Below are 20,762 nucleotides of genomic sequence, written 5' to 3'. Positions count from 1 at the left end.
GGAGTGCACCTGGAGTCTGCCTCTCTGAGGGGGATTGGAGTGCCAGCTGGGGCCAGTACAACCTGCTCAGGATGGCAGCTCCCCTGGAAGACAGAGCTTGTCTGCAGCTTATTGCTGTTGCTGATGTTTTCTGAAGAATGTCTAATCAATGCCAGCATTTCAAGGAAGGATCAACAGCCTGCAGGCTGCTGATATGGCGACACTCGGAAAACTACAAGGACAAAGCAAAGCCTTGCAGATAAATCTCATTTCTCCAGGTAACCCTGCTTAGGTCTCTTAGGGGCTGGGCTGGCCTGGCCAGATACTCAGCTGGACCCCACTGTGGGGCTAAGCATAGGGAGCTTCCCCCTTGGGAAGAGAAGGGAGTGCACCTGGAGTCTGCCTCTCTGAGGGGGATTGGAGTGCCAGCTGGGGCCAGTACAACCTGCTCAGGATGGCAGCTCCCCTGGAAGACAGAGCTTGTCTGCAGCTTATTGCTGTTGCTGATGTTTTCTGAAGAATGTCTAATCAATGCCAGCATTTCAAGGAAGGATCAACAGCCTGCAGGCTGCTGATATGGTGACACTCAGAAAACTACAAATAGGAATTGTGGACAACCCAGAGGACAGCAGTAGCAATCTGATTAGTTTCAGCTGTGTGATTATTTGGTCACAAAATGCCACATGCTGGCTGTCAAATACACCTCCAAATACACCTGGCTGTGAGGGGTCCCGTCTAACAAGAATGGGCTCATCAGTTCTTTCTCTGACCAATGCAAGTATCCCAAATCTGCATGAGCCTTTGAATGAGCCACTGAAGTGAGTTTTTCCTCATCTAATGATAATAATGAATTCATATTAACATAACAATGTCATCTCCTGACAGTATTTTGCCACCTGACCTTCTGCCTTATGAGCAAAGGAAGGTTCACAAGACTGTAGGAATTTCAAGGTGTGAGGGATTCAAAACTGTATTTCTTCAAAGTCAGCATCAGCTGCTATGTACCTCTTTCTGAATGACATTGAAGAGGATGTAGACGATGCATCCCAGACCAATGCTGCTTTTCAATCTCAAAAGCCACTGATCCAGTTATTCTCTGTTACTCCCCAAATAGTCAATCTTAAGACATAGCAGTGACCTTTCTTGTTATGCCTTCCTGGCATCACCATTCCTTACTGTCTCAAGTGTCATATCAAGAGCCCACCAGCTCTAATGCCAACCACACCTTTCTTCAACAGGGATACATTTTCTCCAAGGCCCAGGCCAGGAATTCTCCTGAGCTTCCTTTATGACTCTGGGAGTGAATCTCTTCCTGCCAGACACTGGTCTCATCCCTGAATGCTTCTGGGAATGTGAGGCAAAGAAAACCCCTGGGGCCAAAGAAGAAAACGAACATAATTAAACATTAATTTCAGTATAATGATTTAAGCATCTCAGTGAGACAAGCATCAGGCTTGCTGTATCTTTGGTGATGTGGGGAAGACCTTTCTGGCTTCCTGCTCTGGGGACTCCTGTCAGTTTTAATAAGTTTTACTGTACAGCTGTGAGCATGGCAAATTGAACAGCCCAAATAAAGCCTACTTTGCACCAGACAGAAGCACAAATACTGAGGGAATCACATTTCTCACATTTCTTTCTGCCATCCTATGTCGTGGCAGAAGAGCTATAGTGCAGGTGGACTGCTCACCACACTCCACCTCAGGTGAGAGGCAGCAGCACTTCTGTCTCCCTGTGGGGGTGAGGTGAAGGGATGTGAGCAGATGGTTGATGCTACAGGACTCCCTTAAATATATGTGATGGCACTGGCTGTGGGCAGCAGGGGAGCCAGGTACCACAGCTGAGTCCAGCACTACGTACCTCTGTCAGCCTCAGCTCTGAAGGCTACCAGCATTACTCTGTGGCCTTTTGCCTTTTTGCAGCCATTGCTGACTCCTCTGAACCACAACAGAATGCTTCTTCCTCCTCATGATGCATACAAAACAAGGGATGGAAAAAGGTACAAGCCAGTGTCTTCTGCAACTTGATGTTGGCAGTGCTACCCATGGACATACTGCACAGCTCCCACTCCTTTTTTTTGCTGGCCTTGCCAAATCCTAATCATCCTGTTTGCCTATGTTCCTTCCTCCCAGACGCTCCATCTCCTGTTCCCTTTCTTGAAGAGGCTGCATCTCTTTAAAGGCTTCAGCTTCCTGCCCGTCTGTTCTCTCATCCCAGTTCCCTCAGCTTTGTCTGAGGAAAGCATCTGGCTTTCCTAAGGGCTGGTTTCTTCAGCTGTTTTTCAGCACATAGTACCACTGAAGTTGACATTACTTTGTAGATGGTTCCATTCTGGCCCAGGAAGGGCAGTATAAAAAAGCTCAAGACAGATTCATAGACTCTGCTGACTTCCTGCAAGATGCTGGCTGCATCAATACCTCCCCTGATTACCTCATCAAAAAGCAAACCAGATGTTCTCCTGTGGAAGGAGGGAGCAGTGAGTACAAAGCATTGCTGCAAAGCCACCTTCATGTCATGCATTGCAACACACCCACCAGCTCAGAAAGGCAGCCAGCTCAAGGGCACAAGATGTCACACACAGAGCACAGGAATGGCTCCAGGAATTCTGGCCAAAGGACCGTGAAACCTCCGTTCTTTGTGAAAGTCTGTGCTGGCCATTGCATATAAGGGCCATAGTTCTTAGGTCTTTTCTCGATCAGCACCCTGTAAATCAATCAACTCTGCATGTACGGGCAATAAGATACACCTTGTCCTGCAGAGCCTCAGGCATGAGCCATTGCCTCTCCCAGTGCATTGGCTACTCCCTTGAGCCAGAAAATGCTTCACACAGTAGCAGAAGCATAGGGAAGACAGAAGACTGGTTAATACTGAGCTGTCTGGCAGATCCAAATGCCTTTATTTATAATTCCTTTACCTTTGGTCCTCACAAACAGATTCCTAGATTTTCAGGTTTCAGAAGCTTGAAATAATCCTGGTTAACTACATAACCCCTTCTCATCAAAAACTGCTTCCCAAAGAGCTCTGCAAGATGTTCAGACACACAAATAGCTGAGAACAGACCAGGCTTTCTCCAAAGATTTTGTAATGATGGGCAGTAAGCAAGGCCAGGAGCTGGAGGAGCTGTGTCAGCATGACAGAGCATCCCACTGTGTTGCACCTTCACGTGACCAATGTAATTGAAACATACAGACAGCAGATGTAGACTTAACCAGCACTTCATCATCACCTCATTGTAAGGCAGGAAAGGTGCTGCTTTTCCAAGTCAATATGTTCCTACGGAGGAGACTGTGTAATGTGACAGACACCATTCACATTTGGCAACATCAACAGGGAAGCACGAACATTTTGCTGCACCATTTTTGTGCCAGCACCAACTTTACCAGTCTAGATCCAAGTTCTCAAAGGGATTTAAATTAATTCTCTTTTTGTTTGAAAAGTCCTCTTGTCATGGTTTGACCCTGGCACAATGCCAGGGCCTCCATGAAGGTCTAAAATGGTTACTGTGAGATGTGACTCGGAAACAGAACAAAGCAGGCTCCTACTTGGGGATGGAGGGACAAACACAACACTTTATTAATTACAACATATAAAAAGGAACACACATAAAGCTAAGAATGAAAACCCTCCAAATACATTCTTCTTCCCCCCCCTACTTTTTTTTACAGAATGAAATAACATCATAGATTTTCACTCTGTTACTAATCTTTCACATAATCAACTTTCAGTCTATCATCACCCTTCAAATAATTAGCTTTCAAATCTATCAGGAAGGGAGGAGTCTCTTCTTGCACCATAGGCTTCTCTCGGAAACACAATTGAAACTTCTTGTGCTTCTGTGTCACTCATGGCCTCGCTTAGAGAACATTGGCCCTCGTGACTTCTCCCCCCCCCCATGTCCAGTGTTCTCACCACTTTTAGGGTTCCCCATTTAAAGATGCTCCACCCAGTTCCAAAAGCAGCAGTCTCTCAACTTCGGGACACCAGTCCCCCCTAAATTTCACCTCTTGGGGCCAAGGGGCCTCGTGAACAGAGATCTCGAACCTTCTCTGAAGACAGAGGGCATCTCACACCCTTCTCACCTATCTCTGTTCTCGTCACTGCTTCACTTCTCAACTTTGGGACACCAGTCCCCCGAAATTCACCTCCTGGGGCCAAGGGGGCCTCATGAACAGAGATCTTCCTCTCCATGGAGACAGAGGGCATCCCACACCCTCCTCAGCTGTCTCTGTTCACACCGCTGCTTCACTCTTGGCTCCAAGGTATTGCCTCTTTCTAAATACAGTCTCTGGGTTACAGGAAAAAAACACGGGTCTGTCTATGGCTATACAAGAGAGAGTCTAGCTTAAGGCTATTTCATCATTTCTTTTCACTTAGGATTCTTCTGACTTCTAACTTTCTTCACACTTGCTCATTTAATCAGTCTATCATCTCTCTCTCTCCTCATTCTGATTCAGGAGGATCAGTATTTGTAAGGTTTTCATTATTCTATTTCATTATTCTACCAAGGGGTTAAAATCTTCACCTCTCTCTGCCCAGGACTCCCACAGCTGCCGGGCACCTTCTCTCGCTGCATCCCTGCTTCTGGCCGGCTGTGCTGACAGTACAGTCTCTATCACTCTCTCCCGGGGGACCTGCCCAGACATCCCAGGTCTCCTCCACCCCTGCCTCTTGCAGGGGGCTCCGGCCTCCCCCTCCCCCAACCTGACGCTGCTGGGCAGGGGAGGTGGTCAGACTACACTCACCAAAGTTCTCTGGGAATCTCCTGTTTTTAACCCCTGTGTGTTCTCAGACGCGTATCCAAATCCCCAGTGGCCAGCACCAGGTGCCAATTTCAAATCTGGCCACTGATTGGTTTGACCACTTTTCCAGAAACACACTTCCTGGCCAAACCACGCCACCTATCATGCCTACGGAATGTGCATAAGAAAGGATGGTAATGTGCTTGAGCATCTTTCATAAGGATGGTAATGTGCTTGAACATCTTTAATAGTCTAAAGGAGTGCTGCATTACCAGAAAAGAGATGTGGTCCCTAGCAAATTATGTAGATCACTCCAGAGTACTACAAATAAAACATTAAACTGGTCTGCACCATCATTTATTTCATGCATGCCTTCCATATCACAAAGGAAACAGCTCTGACATTACTGAGAGAACGGTTTAAACATTTTATAGGAGCCCTTTGTTGGCAACTCAGGTTGTGAACAAAAAACCAACAGGGTTTGGGATGAAGAAAAATAAAAGCTACTCAATGCTTAAAAGCACCTCTGAAACAGACCTGGAACTAAATTTTCTATGCATAAAAATCCTATGATCTAAAAACCCACTGGACCTTATAGATGTAGAAATAAATTGAACACCCTGCTGGAACCTTTCCGGTCTTGGGCAGCTCCTGTGATCCTGCAGAGCCACAGAGGAGCAGACCCAGAAACTGTCAGAGAAGGCTGGATATACAGTGTGTGTGTCTTGGACACTGCCCCCACGATTTACAGGATGAAGTGGAAAAACAGGGCGGGGGGGAGGGAAATACAGTCCTGAAGGAAAGAAGACCTTTTTGTAATAAGATAATTTGATTTTATTTTCCTTTATACACTACAAATAATACATTTGAAACTGCTAAAGAGTCTGCAACATTAACATAGCTCTGGAAGGAGGAAGTTACTGAGCAGAATACTGATGAAGTGGTCAGAAAGATACAGGCCTTAACATAAGGCCCTGACAGTTATTCTCATCAGCATGAAAGGTTTTTCTTTATTAAGGGGAAGATTACACTCAAGGTTGCTAAGGAAAAGATATTCAAGGGTCTAATGTTTTTGTAACACATCATCTCTTTTGTATTCTGCTTTGCTCTTTTATACTCTGCCCTTTGGGGATGGATGGCAGTCAAGAATGTTTTTGCAGTCTTCTGTGCTTAGTGAAGTTAATTTAGCACAGACATTTTTACACTCCTTATTAATTTCAATTTTCACTTCTCCATGGAAAGTTTTGTTTTCTTCATGCAGTTTTCATCCCCATATTAGGGCAAGAATTCTGTTTTTGAAAGAAATTAGATCTCTGCCTGGAAACAAATTTAAAAACTTTCTAAGTTACCATGTAAAATGTTGTTGATTTTTTACAGTGTGAACTAAGAGGACTGATAGGTTGAGAAGTTGTATAAATACAACACTTTAAGATGGTTTCAGGGTTAGTAATGTTTGTGTTTGTTAGATACTGAATGATGTAGCTGGTCAAATTCTGCCCAGTATAAAATGGTTTACTTTGTGCAGCCACGGTACACAGGTGCACACACATAAAAGTTAACCAGAGAACTGTAACAGGAAAGCCTAATGGGTAGGACTGGAAAAAAACCATAACACAGTAGCATGGAAGGACTGGAAAGCCAGAAGAGAAGAGTTATTGAGAATAGCATGTTACTGGCACTTAGCTTAGCAGGCCACTAAGATCCCAGTACAACTATGTTTATCTCCTGAAGACATCCAGGCTGGAAGATAAAAGAAAAATTAATAAATCCAAACGATTCACAGAGGTGGGGCAGGACACGGAGACCGAGTGATCACAAGTAGCCCCCAAAAGGTATAAAACAGCAATTCCAAAACTAGCAGTAAAATTACCAACCTAAAAAGCATGCAGGAAATGTGAGTAGGACACAACCACCTGCACCCCTTGTCCTGTGTATCATCACAGAGCATCCATGACTGACCTGTTGGACACAACCATCATGGTGCCCAAGTGCTGGGCTGACTCAAGGCCTTCGGTGATTCATTACGTGGATACGGGAGTGTTAGTGAATTACAAGTTTCAAAACCTGTCCCCTCCCAAAAGATTCCGCACAGGCACTTGCAACATTGTAGACACAGGTATTGCAGATACAAGCAGTAAGGTCTCAATAAGCAATGCCAGGTCTCATGCACAACCACTGCATTCCTCTTGAAAGGAACAAACCCATTTTTGTTTCATTAGAATTCTTGCCTTTAAGTTAGGCAGACCTTCTACCTCATGCTGCATACCCAGGACACCATCTCCAAGTTTCCCAGTGCTGCATCAATTTTAACAACCACAAAGTATTACTTGGAGTGAGGATGATAATTCTGTATTTTATGTCATTTCTGTGGCTGAATCATTCTCTGTAATCTATCTGAAGACAATGGTAGAGCAGTATTTGCACCATTTCTTTAGGATCCTGTGGAACAGAAGTGTAATTAGTGCAACAGACTGAGTAAGGCTGGAATGGTAAAAAGAACTATGACAGCTTTGTGTACCTGCCCAAAGAGACAGGGAAACTAAAAATCCCTTATACTCTATGGTAAAGTCATTCTGATGGGAGGCATTAAAATCTTAAAGTATTACAGAAATTGTGAAGAGCAAACTACAGATTGATCCTTAATGGCTTTAAGACCATGAAGTGTAGTATTTTTTCAAGTTTAATTAAGGTAGTAGAGTCCTTATGGGGAGAAGGACAGGCAGCTGTCTTCAACACTTCCAAGTCTATTATGATATTCTTCTGAAGCAAATTACTTGGATTTTGGACAAGTCCTAATGTCCTCCATCAGGCTGCTAGGTCAAGTTTTCAGGAGATACCTTCTTGAGTTCAAACTCTCTGGTACACCACCTCTGTCACACATTGAGGAGCCAGTGTAACAAACAATAAATGTATTTTATTGTTGCTTGGAAATATAAAACTATTAAATCCATGATTCCACAGTAAGGGGCAGTAAAAAAACCCAACTGAATAAGAGGAATGTAACATAACTAAGTCATATTCTAAAACAAGGACCCACCAGAATGTCTTCCAGAATTCCTTTCCTATGACACTTCCCTTCCACAGCCCATCTCACAGTGACATTTGTGTAACCTGCTCTGTGACCAGTACTAGGGTGGCTGGAAAGAATGGTACAGACATAGTCACCCATGTGCTAACACAGGAGTAAAATCCAAAAAAAAGTGCACAGAGTTTAAAAAAAATCCCTACAGCAGGACATGGATTAAACACTTTCTTTTCTCTCTGGCTCTAAAGTCACTGAATGGGACCCCTGAGGCAGGGGTGTTTAAGGCCAGCCCGAGGTGACAGACTTGCTCCAGGCCCAGAGAACACTCTGCACTGCAGGTGGCCTGAGAGCGGACTACACACATAGTCCCTTGTGCCACTGGACACAGCAGCACTTCCAGTCAGTTCTTTCCAAGGACACAGATGCTAGCAATGGCTACAAAGACAGTTTGTTAAGACTGAGGTGGGATTTCTTACTAACGGGATACATGATGAGAGACTAGGACACCACTAGGTTTTTCTAGAAAAATAATTACTGTTGGGTATGGAACAAGAGTCCCAAGCAACTGCTGAGTCTCCAGGCAGCTGGATTAATTTTAAGTATATGCCCTGCTTCATCCTCAATTACAAGTTAAATTACTCTGTCCTTGCACATGGGAACCAGCAGTGAGTATCTGAAAACAAACCCATCCATACTGGTCTTAATGGTGAACTGTCCAGGCACTTCCAGCCACCAAGAATGCATCAAGCCAATGAACCAAAAGAGGAGCTTGAACAAGATTCATCCTTCCCCACCAGGAAGTGAGTTCTCCTTCAAACATCTCATTCAGGTCCCTTCAGGAAGGAAAAAAAGGCATTTTACTACTGACACCTCCAGGTAATACAGTGCCACTGGATGACGATGGAGCCTGCAGCCTCCGCTGTCCTCTCTGAGCTCACTGTCTCAGCGCGGCACTTGCTGGGCCTTGCAGCGCTTGCCTGAAGACAAGCTCCTTGACAAGGTCCAGTTTACTGTCCCTCAAGGCATCCCGAATGGCACTGAAGAAACCAAAGTAGTGCTGGAAGTTGTGCATCATGAGCAGGACACCGGCCAGCAGCTCATTGGTCACCAGGAGGTGATGGATGTAGGCGCGAGTGTGCCTCTGACAGCAGTAACAGCTGCATCCTTCCAGCAAAGGACCAAAATCATCGTGGTACCTAAGGAAGAAGCAATGTTGGGTAACATCAGAGATAAGAAGAGCCATCCAAGCAAGTTCCCCTGTAACCACCGGGCCTTTTGCAGGGACTTAAGCCTTAAAAGTCCTGAGGTCCTTAATCCAGATTTGCGGACAACTCAGACCAGCACCACTGGCTCAAAGGACATCAGATATCAGAGGTGGAAGGGTTGGAAGGGACCTTAAAGATCATTTAACTCCCACACCATGCCATGGTGGGAGATCATGGCAGCTGAAACCCTCAGGAGTCCTCATGCCAGAACTCACATCAGAGCCCAAAGGCCATACATTTAAGTCAGAATAACTCTGACTACATCACAGCTAACAGCAGAGAGGGGCCCCATCTGTGCCTTCCCTGCCAGAAAAGCTGCAGTGCAAGACAGCTATCACACAATTTATGAAGGAGAAAGCCACCAAAACCACAGATTTACTAATCTCACTATTCACAGAACAGTATTCCACTCTACTGTGAGATGCACCATTTCACAGAGAGCAAAGCAACACAATTGTCTCCTTAGCCTGGAAGTAGCTGTGACAAAGAGAAGGAATGACAAGTGATAATAATGTCCAAAGTTTTTGTGAAGTATCCAGAAATGGCAGAACTGCTCTGCAGCTGCCCAAACTGAGTCAAGAGAGTAGACGGTCTCTATAGTTTAAATAAAATCTAGTATGTCAAGATAACCCAAATTAGATGTGGAAGAACAAAGTGATTCCCAGACCACTTTTGTGAACCTATGGTCTTTCAGCTGAGACATAATTACAAGACCACAGAATTTTTGCTGAATAAATTATCAGAAAACCCCTGGCTCTAGGTCAGGCAAAAGACAGCGCTTTCAGAGCTAGGCTGTTGCCTGATAACAAGCTAGAATTCTTGTCCAACACTATCTGCTCAGTGTCCAGAAGTACTCTCTTCAACAGCTTCATGTTTTATGAAGTTTCTCATCCAGCTGCAAATACATAGAGAGGACTAAAGCAGCATATTTAGTCATACAATACAGGTACCCTCCTCACAAACTCACATACTTTTTATCCTTCAGACATATCTCAAATGGTGTCATTTCTGGGTCAGCTTTGGAGACTTCCTCCTGGCCTTCTTGAGCACCATTCTTCTCCAGGTCCTGGATCCCATTTTGTGTTAAAACTGATTAAATCAAAAACACAACACCCTTAGAACAGAGAGCAAGGGCAGAGCAATGGTAGTAACCTTACAGAAATTTCTGCTACTTTCTTATCAGCTGAAAACCTCTGCCACAAGTTTCCACTTCTTTTTTCTAGAAAGCATATATTTTACTTTAATTGCTATAGGTTAGTTAACACAAATACACTATCAGACAATCAAAACAGCAAGAGACAAGTGAAAATCAATCAACTAGAACTAATCAAAAGTTAGAGCTGAAATAACAGTATAACTTTTTGCTGCTCTACTGAGCTGAATTCTTTATAAAATGTCAAAAGTACTTTGAACTGCATGCTGAACAAATGGATTTTATTGAGATTTTGTTAGAGTAGACAGGCAACTCATCTGTATTCAGTCATTCTACTTTCCATGCTGTGATCACTCAGGGATTTAGATGCCTCTTTAAAAAAAAAAACAAACCCTGGAATCAAAAGAGACTGGTAGCACTAATTCTGAAGAGGCGGCTCAACATCTGCCTTTTCAGCATCTATCTGAAAAATAAAGAAACATCCGCTGACTTTATAGATTTGCATTTTTGAGTTTGTTCTTAAGGAGAAGGAGATGTATCTTGAAATACCAATATTACTGTTTGCATAATCCATGCCTACCGTGTTTAAAACAGACACAGGACAAAACCACTGCCATTACCCAGAGCCTTATAATTTAAGAATAAAGCAAGACAAGACAAAGAACAACAAACAAAGAAAAGGGTTAAAAAATAGCAGCAAGCATGAATAAACAAGATGTTCTGTTCTATTCAGCTGACTCTGAATTATCCAGACATGAAAAGCCACTAGGTTCTACCCAAAAGAAAAAATGTGTAATGTTTCCCTGTATTAAAAACATTTAATAGGCCAAAACAAAACAGCTGCTTGAAAAACATTTGATAGGTGCTTTAATGGGTGATACACATTCCCATCTCACAGTATAATGAACAGAGCATTTTGGTTTTGATGTAAACCTATGAATGCAAGGACAGAGAGGAAAACTACCCAAATAAATGGGAAACTTCTGACAGCTAGAAAAAAGAACTTCAAAAATATATTACTACAACAGATACATAATAATTTAACTCTAGAGATCACTTAACAGGTCCAGCCTTCACTGCTAACGGTAACAGAAAATTTGTCAAGGGTGTCAAACTAAAACCCCTCTATTCAGGAGGTGTTTAAGAAATATTTAATCATCATATTTTGGCTAATGAGACATTCAGAGCCCTCAAGTTTTACTCAACAAATATCACACCAAAGCACCCCGCCTCCTAAAGCAACATGCGACAGTGGAATCCCAGGTTTTCCAGTAGTCACTGCACTTATTTCAGGAACAAAGCCCTCAAATACAGATTGGACCCAAGTATGAATTATGCCTACCACAATATAAAATGCAAAAACTATAACAACCATCAAGAAGCCTACCTGTTGCTTCAGGATCTGAATGGCAGTCATAACTGAAAACCAAGGCACAGCCTCGCTCTGTCACTTGGAAGGGAAAGAAGCTCTCAAAAATGTCCACTCCCCTTTCAATACACTCAAGCACCTCATCAGGTTTTCCTACACCATGAATGATTCTGTAGAAGACACACAGGAAGAAAAATATACAATATTCTGAGTAGAAGCAAGCAGGTACCGGAAGGAAAAGACCTCCAGGTCATGTGCAGCACACACAGCTTATCTCTGCACTGCTAACAGTCATCACTCAGAATTCCATGTACTTCCGCTTCCCGCCTCCCACATATCCAGTACATAACAGGCTTTTCATTATTTGCCCTTTCGAAGACAGCAAAAATCCCTCATTTGCTGTGGAAAAACCCCATTCTGTTCATTGTGTTGGAAGTGATTTGTATGTGATTTCTTTCACATTCACATGAATACCATTAGATTCATAACATCTGTGCCATAGAACAGATATTTTCCTTAATCATGTTTGTGAATGAACCCAATGAACTATCAATTCGCAACACATGGATACTTTTGCTTCTTAGCTTGTTAGCTTGTTTAAAAAGAGTCTCAACAGAGACAGGGGTAGATGGCTGGTCAAAGGTACAAGTCCTTCAGGTGACAGAAACATCCTACAGCACTTGGAAAACTGCCTGGGGGAGAACTCACTAATGAAAAACATTGTTAGAAAGAGAAAGCCTCCTTGCTTTAGTCTTCCCTTCTCGTTACACTCTATCTGCTCAAATGATTTACCCAAGAACGTGGGCTGTAACATCTCCTGAGATACAGCATTAAGAGCCAGGAAGAGCCTGGCTGGATTGCCATCAGTGGTAATAGAGATCCTGCTGGCAGTCAAATTTAGTTGGCAGCTTCACCAAGAGTGGGTGAAGTGTAAGAGAGCAGAGCAGTGCCTGCTCTCCTGCAGATGCATGGCTGGGCTGAAAGCAGTAGAAGTTAATGTAGGGCAATGAGCTAAACAGATAATTAGGAAAATACACAGGGGCTGATAAATGAAGTCACAAGGTGCCATTTTTAGTCACTTTTCTAAGTACTCCAATTAAATTGATGAGCACAGAATAAGGATAGGAGAAGTTTACAGCATGAGTGTTTTATGTTTCAGGTTCCCATGACAGGGAGAAAATGAAATTCGAAAGTCAAAACAGTAGCTCTGCATATATGATCAAAGGCTTGCTGAAACTCATCTCTGCACAGGTAAGAACAAACATTTGTTCTTGCAAGGGTTGCTACTGGAAAGGAAAACAAATTTTATCAAGAGACTTCAGCCCCTTTAGGCACATGAAAGGATTCTTTATAAAGAGTACACTCATAAGATCATTTTACAATCACACAAAAAGCAGCCACTTCTTGAGTGAAGCATAAAAAGTGTTTGTCTTCTAGAGAATTTCATGCTGAGGTAGAACAGAGATGAAGAACAACTTCTCCAGCCAGAATGGCAAGGGTGATTCAGGAGCAAGGACTGCCTGAAATTCACGTGAGGTACTTCCAAGGCCCCCTGGGGCTAACCAGCTCTCTTCCTATCAAGAGGTCAGAAACACTTGTCTTAACAAGACAAGCAAACTATTTGATAGATGAGGAAGATGCACTAGTAGCCACTAAGGTTAGCTGAGCAGACTGGACTCTAATGCTCCCAGGGGACCTTTTAAGTAGCTCAACCAGACAGGATAGCAATAACACAGCAAGCTTCCTAATTGTCAGGAAAATTCAAACCCCAGGTGCCCCTAAGCAAGAACAAGCTGCAACACCACACACAGTGCTCTTGCATTTAATTTCCTTTTAAACACCATTAGGTCAGAGCAATGCTCTGCTAGCAGAGGGAAGCAGAAACACAATGGGGACTCAGTCATTCTCTTCAGGAAATGATGAGAAAAGCAGCTATATTATTTCTGTAGCAGTTGCTCTGGTAAGAACAATCCAGTGAGCTCAACCCAATACAGAAAACCCTACACTTCTGAACCCCTAGCAAATAGTAGCACACATTTTCAAGAAGTCTTTAGTTACTGTTAGTCAGTTATGAGGATTAAGAAAGCTGCCACTCCTGTCCAGTTCTTGGCATGAGTCTGATGGGCACAGCTAACAACTCAGATATGCAATAAGCCCCACACTGTCCAAGAAGAGAGTACCACTGTTCTGGGCCAGCCTGTACCTGTGTAGTGCACAGGCTCAGTGCCACAGAGCTGGCTACCAAGATCGTGCAGCAAGCACTGGCTGGTTCTGCCAGCACCCCTCTCTGCCATCTGCCAGTTCAGGCCAGAGGGAACTGGAAACATTACATTTTTACTGAGAAGTCTCTGTAAAATACCTTGATAATAACATTTTTGTTCGAGATGAACTTCAAGTAAACCATGGCCTCCAAATGCAAGTAACCCCGATATATCCTACCTGTAATTCTTCCTAAAAACTTTTCCTCAAACCCACAGTATGAGCAAGTCCAGTGCCAGTTGCAGCTAAAAACTGAAACAAGTGTTGAAGACTGCAGCCTGACAATGGTAAAATTTATGCAGCCTGGCACACACACAGCTGTGCAACACAGTCATTATTTCCTACAGGGAAACTGCACAGCAGCCTGTAGATGCTCCTCATAACAGAACAGATGGATTTCTTGGGATGTTGCCCACACAACTTACCTTGGTTTATCCTCTGGCAGCTCTGCTGTGACAGAAGCTATCAGTTTCAACTTGGTCTCTTTGGCCATGGCACTTCCCTGGAAGCCATCTAGCAGAAAGCCACCCACAGGCCGCTTGGCAGTCTCCCTGGCTGATCTGAGCCTCTCTTCCAAGATATCTCCACCTTCAATTGCCCCAAACATTACACTTCCTTGTAGTTCCTGTTCCAGGAGAAAGCTACGAGTGTTAGAGCATGCTCTGCCAAAGACATCTCACAACCCAGACTTCAGATGCCTGCTACTTAAGCCCCACATTCCCAGGAACTTGTCAGAACCATGGAGTTTCATCTCATTTAAGATTATTCCCCATACAACACCATGAAGTCCATGTGTCAGAAATGGAACTACTAGAGACGGATTCTGCTCCTTGCCTTGATACTAACTCACTGAGAATCTTGATGCCACTCTTCCCACCTCCCTACAGAATGCAATAGCCACACACCATCTTTGTACATGGCTTTTTATGGATGGGGGTCTCAGCAATGGATGTGTTAATGCAAAATACAAAGCAGGTGCCATTATCCTGGCTCTCAGATGTCAGATGGCACAGGGAATTCCTTTTCAGGAGATCCAAACACTAACTTCTGTCACCTGTTTTCCCTTGTAGTGCAGACTCAGATAGTATGTCTCCTTCCACTAAAAGGGAGGGAAGTTTCAAAGCTGCTGGAAGAAATAAATAGCACTTACTAATTCTATCAAATCCTCCCTCACTTGGAACCAAGGGCACTTCAGAGCAAAAAGACAGGTTTTCTCAATCTGAATAAGATCCCACTTTGCCAATGCATTTAATAGTAAAGAAAGTGAAAGAAATGCATCACAACCCAAAAGCAGAAAGAAAAATCCTAAAATGTAGTTCTCCTCAATGAGTAGAGATGAGGGGTGATCCTGGTGCAGAAGACAATTTACTAAAGGAAGGAAGGAAAACTCACTCTGCTACTGGCTACACCTCACTCTGCACTGTAAGCTGGGCATTCTCTGATAGACACATGTAACACAACTTCCTATTACAATTTCCTGGGGCTGGTCCAGAATGAAGCACAGACCAAGAAACACTTGAAGTGATATTGCCCCAGTATCTTCGGGACCTTACCGGTGATTTTTCTTGCAGCTGAAGGCAGATATCCAAGAAGGAAAGTGACCTATCCACAGATTTCTTGGCTCTTTTTCTGCCAGATTCCCCAGAAATGAAGTCTCCATCAGAGATGCACTGGAACCAGTCTGGCTGGATGGCCCGCTGGATGTCCATGAACTTGGAAGCTGTCATCTCCATGCGCCCTGAGCTTCCCCACAGGGAGACCGTCTGTACAGGAAGAACAGGGATGAACAGCAGTTGCAAAGGACGGCAGATCTTAAGGGTGAAAGGAGAGAAGGAGTTGGTCTGGTGAAACACCAGCTACTGGAATGACAGCTCATTAGATAATTTTCCTGGAGCATGGCTCAGATAATCAGCTGCACTCGGCAGTGAACGAAAGGAGATAAATGACTGAATTTCTGCGATACTCTTTGGTGAAACCATCCCACTCAACACTGACTTCTCCATGTTTAAATATCCAAGATAGAGCAGCTGGCCTCTCATCACACAAATTAGTGTCAGAGCTAGGGAAAAAAAAAAAGCTTGAATTACCACGAAACTTGTTGTCAAGTAAGCAAAAGCTTATAAAAAGCAGCAAAGGCTACAACGGCAAATACAACTTGCTAGATTTCTGTACAAAATGCAAACCCTTCTCTTCTGAGCACTTAATGCACACAACACACGTGAATGCATGTATTTATATAAACCATGCAGTCTGGAAAGAATACAAAAGCTTGTTCAGCACTCAATCTTAGAACCCCATGTTATTTTAGGTCCCAAATCCAGCAACTCTAGAAGGCACTGAAATACCCAAACCAAGTCGATGTAAGGAATGGCTCATGCTCATTAGGATTTCACACACAATCTTCCCTGTCTCTTCACATGCTTCCCATCCTGCCAGCACACATGGGACCCCATCTTCCATCATTACTCCATGATACCTTCAAAAGAATTTATAGCAAGACAAAAGCATGTGGACAGGGAAGCTATCTTACCTGAACACCTAGCAGATGTCACCATTCAATTCACTAAACATCAGATTCATAAAATGTTCACATTTTAGCCTATTTTGCAGAACACGTAATTAACCTGTGAGTGCAGCTTGGCCATTGCTTTGGTTGTATTTTATTGTTGGGCTTGTGAAACTGCTGCTCCAAAACTTTAAAGGGGTACTCAAGTAGGTTAAGTAAAGGGCTTGAGCCCTTCAGAAGTCAGCTCTTTTCATTTGCAATTCTGTTCATGCCTTTTTAAATGAGAAAGGGTTTTCAGCCATCAGAAACAGCATATAGCTTGGAGTGTTATGGGCACTTTTTGGGGCCTGAGGGTATAAACACATTCTCCAGACAGATTAAGCAGTGCAGTTCTCATGTATACTAATTTGCAAACTTAATTAGAGTAGCAGATGCAAAAAATATGAGCAGAAGCCTTTTTTTTTGTCTGGTCCCTACAAAGACCCAAAAGGACTGCACAAGTATACTGTGTGCCTGTTGCCCATCCATCCATCCTGATTACTTCTGGCCTTATCAGCCAATTTCATCAAATTTGAATAAAACCAGAAGTCTCCAAAAAAAGAAAATTTTTTTGCAAATTTCCAACTAAAAAAGAAAAAAAACAACCCCAAAAGGAGTTCCAAAATTTGCATCTACAGAATAACTGAAATGCAGCAGCTGTATGTTTTTCTGCAGCAGCATGTTGTTCAGACATCACCTGCTGCCTCTTACTATGAGAGCATCAAGGTGAACGCAGGCAGAGGAAAGTCAGGGCTGTCTGAGGCAAAGGGCAGAGTGTATCATATCTAGTTACCTTCATTCTGTTCTCGAGAGGAAAAAAGCTGCTTTAATAAATAAAATAGCCATGCAGCTTAGAGAGCTGCATTAAATCACATTATCCTGTGATTATTTAAATCCAGCCAGTGCTAGGCTTTCTGGCAGAGAGCTTTCTGTCCTATTGCTTTCAAAAAGCTTTCATAAGTATTTGTCAGCACAGATCCAGCTGCAGAAGGCCTTACAACACAGTGACAGATATTCTCACCAGCTTATTTAAAAAACCCAAAAAACTCTGAATCAAACTCCCAGGTTTAGATTGCTGCTCTCACCTCAAAGCTGCACAACAGTGGGACAAGCATCAGGTAATTCCTTCCCTGCAGAGAGACAGGACTAAGCCTGGCTCCCAGAAGCAAGGAATATACACTGATAGCTGTCTGGCAGGAGTTATCAGTGACCTTCCACCAAATGTGGCCATACCCAAAGAGGCCTTGGGACTGATGTATCTGAGCAGGTGCCAGGAGCTCCAGCATGAAGCTGTGTCAGATAGTGTGTGGATTTCACAGCAGCATGTGTGCCTGTGGGGTGGAACAGGCAAATGTCTGCAACTATGCACTCCTGGATTGCTGAGCCACCCTCCTGCAAAAATTCTGATGTCCTTCCCCTTCGTGGGCCTGTAGCAGGCTGTATGTAAATACACACACAGGGGTTTAATTTACTGCTTATCCATGGCAGAAGCACAAGCTTGTATAGCAAATATGCCAAAACAAGGGTATTTTCTTTTACTGCCATTTAAACCACAACAGCATGGTAATCCAGAGCCCACCTTTCTACCTGAATTGCCACTTAACTGCTCAGGAACCATTCAGGGAACATGCTGCCAAATAAGAAAATGTATAACTTCATTTATTTGGAGGTATGAGCATGTAAATGACAATCTTCTCTGTGCAAATATTTATTTTGCTAATCTTATGGCTATCTGAGCACACCCACAAAGATGAAGGGAGGATTGGCAGATTTCTTTTGGGAACTTTAGGTGGACCCTTTCAAGTCTTTACAGCTACTGTACCTTGTTAGTGTTGTAGCCAGAGGGGCAGGGAGTGACTGGGTCATGAAGGGAGCAGTAGAGCACAGCATCTGGCATACCTGAAAACAGACAGATCCAGAGCAGAGTTTCATAAATCAAAGCAAAGCTAAGGCAAAGATGTGGCTTGCAGATCTGCAGAAGGGAACAGGGTATTGTCCCCCAAACAAATACATCCATTCTGATTAAGAAAATATTGTTCATCTATCTCTCAGCACCAAAGAAGACTGACTTCTTCCTCAGCTTTACTAACTGTCTGGAGAAGAGTGCAGCAGCAAGACAAACAATGAAATAACACTCTTTGGTTCTGCAGCATGCATAGCTGCTTTGGGATTCCTTTATGTTACTTCTTGATTAATACTCCATCTATTAAAATTTTCCAGACCCACCAGCTGACCACTTGGCCTCTCAACTGATAACTGATATGATGGAGACACCTGACACAATCCAAACTAGCAACAAGCCCAAGCCTAGAACTTTTAAGGAAGGACAAAGTAGAATCATAGAGTGTTTTGGCTTGGAAGGGACCTTAGAGATCATGCCTCATGGCAGGGACACCTTCCACTAGTGTTGCTCAAAGCCCTATCCAACCTAACCTTGAACATTTCCAGGGATGGGACATTCACAACTTCTTTGAGCAACTTGTTTGAGTGGTTCACCATGCTCACAAGAGTGACAATAGGAGAGTGAGAAATTTATCATCCCTGTTGGACTGGAGATTTCAAATGTCAGAAAGCTAGACAGTACGTCTCCATGACATACAGTCGTCTCTTCAGAGACAGTCACTGAAACTGGTAAAGCCTCCAGGAAGTTCCAGACAAAGACATTTTTCAATTTTTCTTGAAGGAGTAAATTGCTCCAAACACATATGGTTTATTGAAATTTGGGTGCAAACTTCCTTTGGAAAGCCAAAGCACAATTTTTTTTATAAATAATGAAATGCACGTCCCAAATTTTTATGTACTTTTAAAAAAACTAAAACAAACAAAACAAACTTAGGCAGATCACTTTTTTTTTTTTTTGCGCAAAATGTGCTGGATTCCATACACAAAAAACTGTCTGTAATTTATAGAAATTACAGACACGTCATCAGTCTGTAGCCTGATTGAAGGATTTTTGGCCATACTAGAGACAACATACAATTTCAAGTCTTCCCTATTGCCACTTTGAGAGAGAAAATCCCTAAATGTGCAAAGCCTACAACTCTCTGCCTACTATGCTACCTGAACATGCTCTAGTGGGATCCACCTGCATAATCTCTCAGATATACAAGCAAATACTTGTACATTACCCATAAATTTTGCAGCTCCTTCTTTATACTCTTCCAGGACATCATGAATTTCTGCCCTGCAATCCAGATATAGGAACACATTAACTAAGCAGACAACTGTCTAGAGGGATTGGTGGTTTCATAACAAAAGCGCTTTTTTTTCCCATACTTATGCATTGTCTGACACTGAGCTGGTATTTGCCATCCAGCTGTCAGGCAGTGAAGCAGGGACAGATGGAATGAAATGGCAGAGACACAGGGCTCTAGAATCACAGCTCACACTGGGACACTCATAATTCTGTGGCAAAAAAGTAAAGCTTTCACCTGCACTGACCAGGGACCACTGACTTGATGAAGAGCATCACTAATGTCTTCACATTCAACACTGCACAAGCTTCACCATGTTAATCTTTCCTCTTGGTTGCAGCTTAACTAGTTTTGAGAGTTACTTGCTGCTCCAGTTCTACATTAAATGCCTTCAGGTATGGGGTACCTACCACCTCTTTGGGCAACGTGGTCCATTGTTTCACTACCTTCATTACAAGAGATACCCTCGTACAGTTTAAACCCATTACTACTAATCCTACCACAACAGGCTCTATTAAAAACCTGCCCCCATCTGTCCTATAAACCCCCTTTAGGTATCAGAAGCCTGGTAAAAAGTCTCCCTAGAGCCTTCTCTTCTCCAGGCTGAACACCCCTAAAGCTCTCTGCCTGTTGTTAATGGAATTATGCTCCAGCCCTCTGAGCATCTTTGTGGTGCTCCAAAGGACCTGGTCCAAGAGGCCCACATCCTTCTCACGGTGCGGGCTCCAGAGCTGCATGCAGCACTCTCGGTGGGGTGCCAGTAGAGCAGAGGGCCAGAATCCCCTCCCTCGCCCTTCTGCCCACCTCAGGAAGATGACTGTGAACTCACCACGATGGCTTTGGCCTAAACACGCTAAAAATCACGCAGCCCTCCAGCTCCCTTCCCCTCACCTTTCCTACCCAGCCCCTGCCCCTCCCTCGGATGGGCAAGCAGCCCCCGGCCCGGGCGCGGTACTTACAGGGCGGGCAGGGCGACGTGCGCCACGCCGGGCACGCCGCGCACCTCCCGCAGCGTGTCGTGGGTGAGGTGCGGCGCCGCGCCGGTCTGCGTGTACAGCAGGCAGCCGGGCAGCGCCAGCGCGCCGGCCCCGCCGGGGCCCAGCCCCACCAGCGAGCCCAGCCGCCCGCCGCCCGCACCGAGCAGCTTCAGCCTCATCCTCGCCCCGCGGCGCCGGCGAAGGACGCGGAGAACGCAGCAGCCCCCTCACACCCCGGGCCCGCGCGTCATCAGCGGGCG

The 20,762-nt window shown here is 44.0% G+C and overlaps 1 protein-coding gene across 2 annotated transcripts; it reads right to left on the bottom strand.

The window, feature by feature from the left end:
- Positions 1–7,609: 7,609 nt before the first annotated feature.
- On the bottom strand, positions 7,610–20,761 carry QTRT2 (queuine tRNA-ribosyltransferase accessory subunit 2). 2 transcript variants are annotated; one of them, XM_039717885.1, is made up of 8 exons: positions 20,485–20,761; positions 19,460–19,515; positions 18,154–18,230; positions 15,340–15,549; positions 14,212–14,411; positions 11,546–11,697; positions 9,977–10,094; positions 7,610–8,936 (listed from the first exon to the last, which is right to left on the bottom strand). In XM_039717885.1, the coding sequence occupies exons 1-8, from the start codon at positions 20,679–20,681 to the stop codon at positions 8,675–8,677; spliced, it is 1,272 nt and encodes a 423-aa protein (XP_039573819.1). In that variant the 5' UTR covers positions 20,682–20,761; the 3' UTR covers positions 7,610–8,674. The 2 variants fall into 2 exon arrangements, with proteins under 2 accessions (XP_039573819.1, XP_039573820.1); XM_039717886.1 differs by lacking the exon at positions 19,460–19,515 and having other exon boundaries at positions 20,485–20,613.
- Between the last annotated feature and the right edge of the window lies 1 nt (position 20,762).

This window comes from Passer montanus, unplaced genomic scaffold (assembly GCF_014805655.1).
Source record: "Passer montanus isolate IOZ18808 unplaced genomic scaffold, ASM1480565v1 scaffold39, whole genome shotgun sequence".
Lineage (NCBI taxonomy): Eukaryota > Metazoa > Chordata > Aves > Passeriformes > Passeridae > Passer > Passer montanus.
The sequence above is the reverse complement of the archived record's forward strand: the minus strand, read 5'-3'. Positions and strand labels throughout refer to the sequence as shown.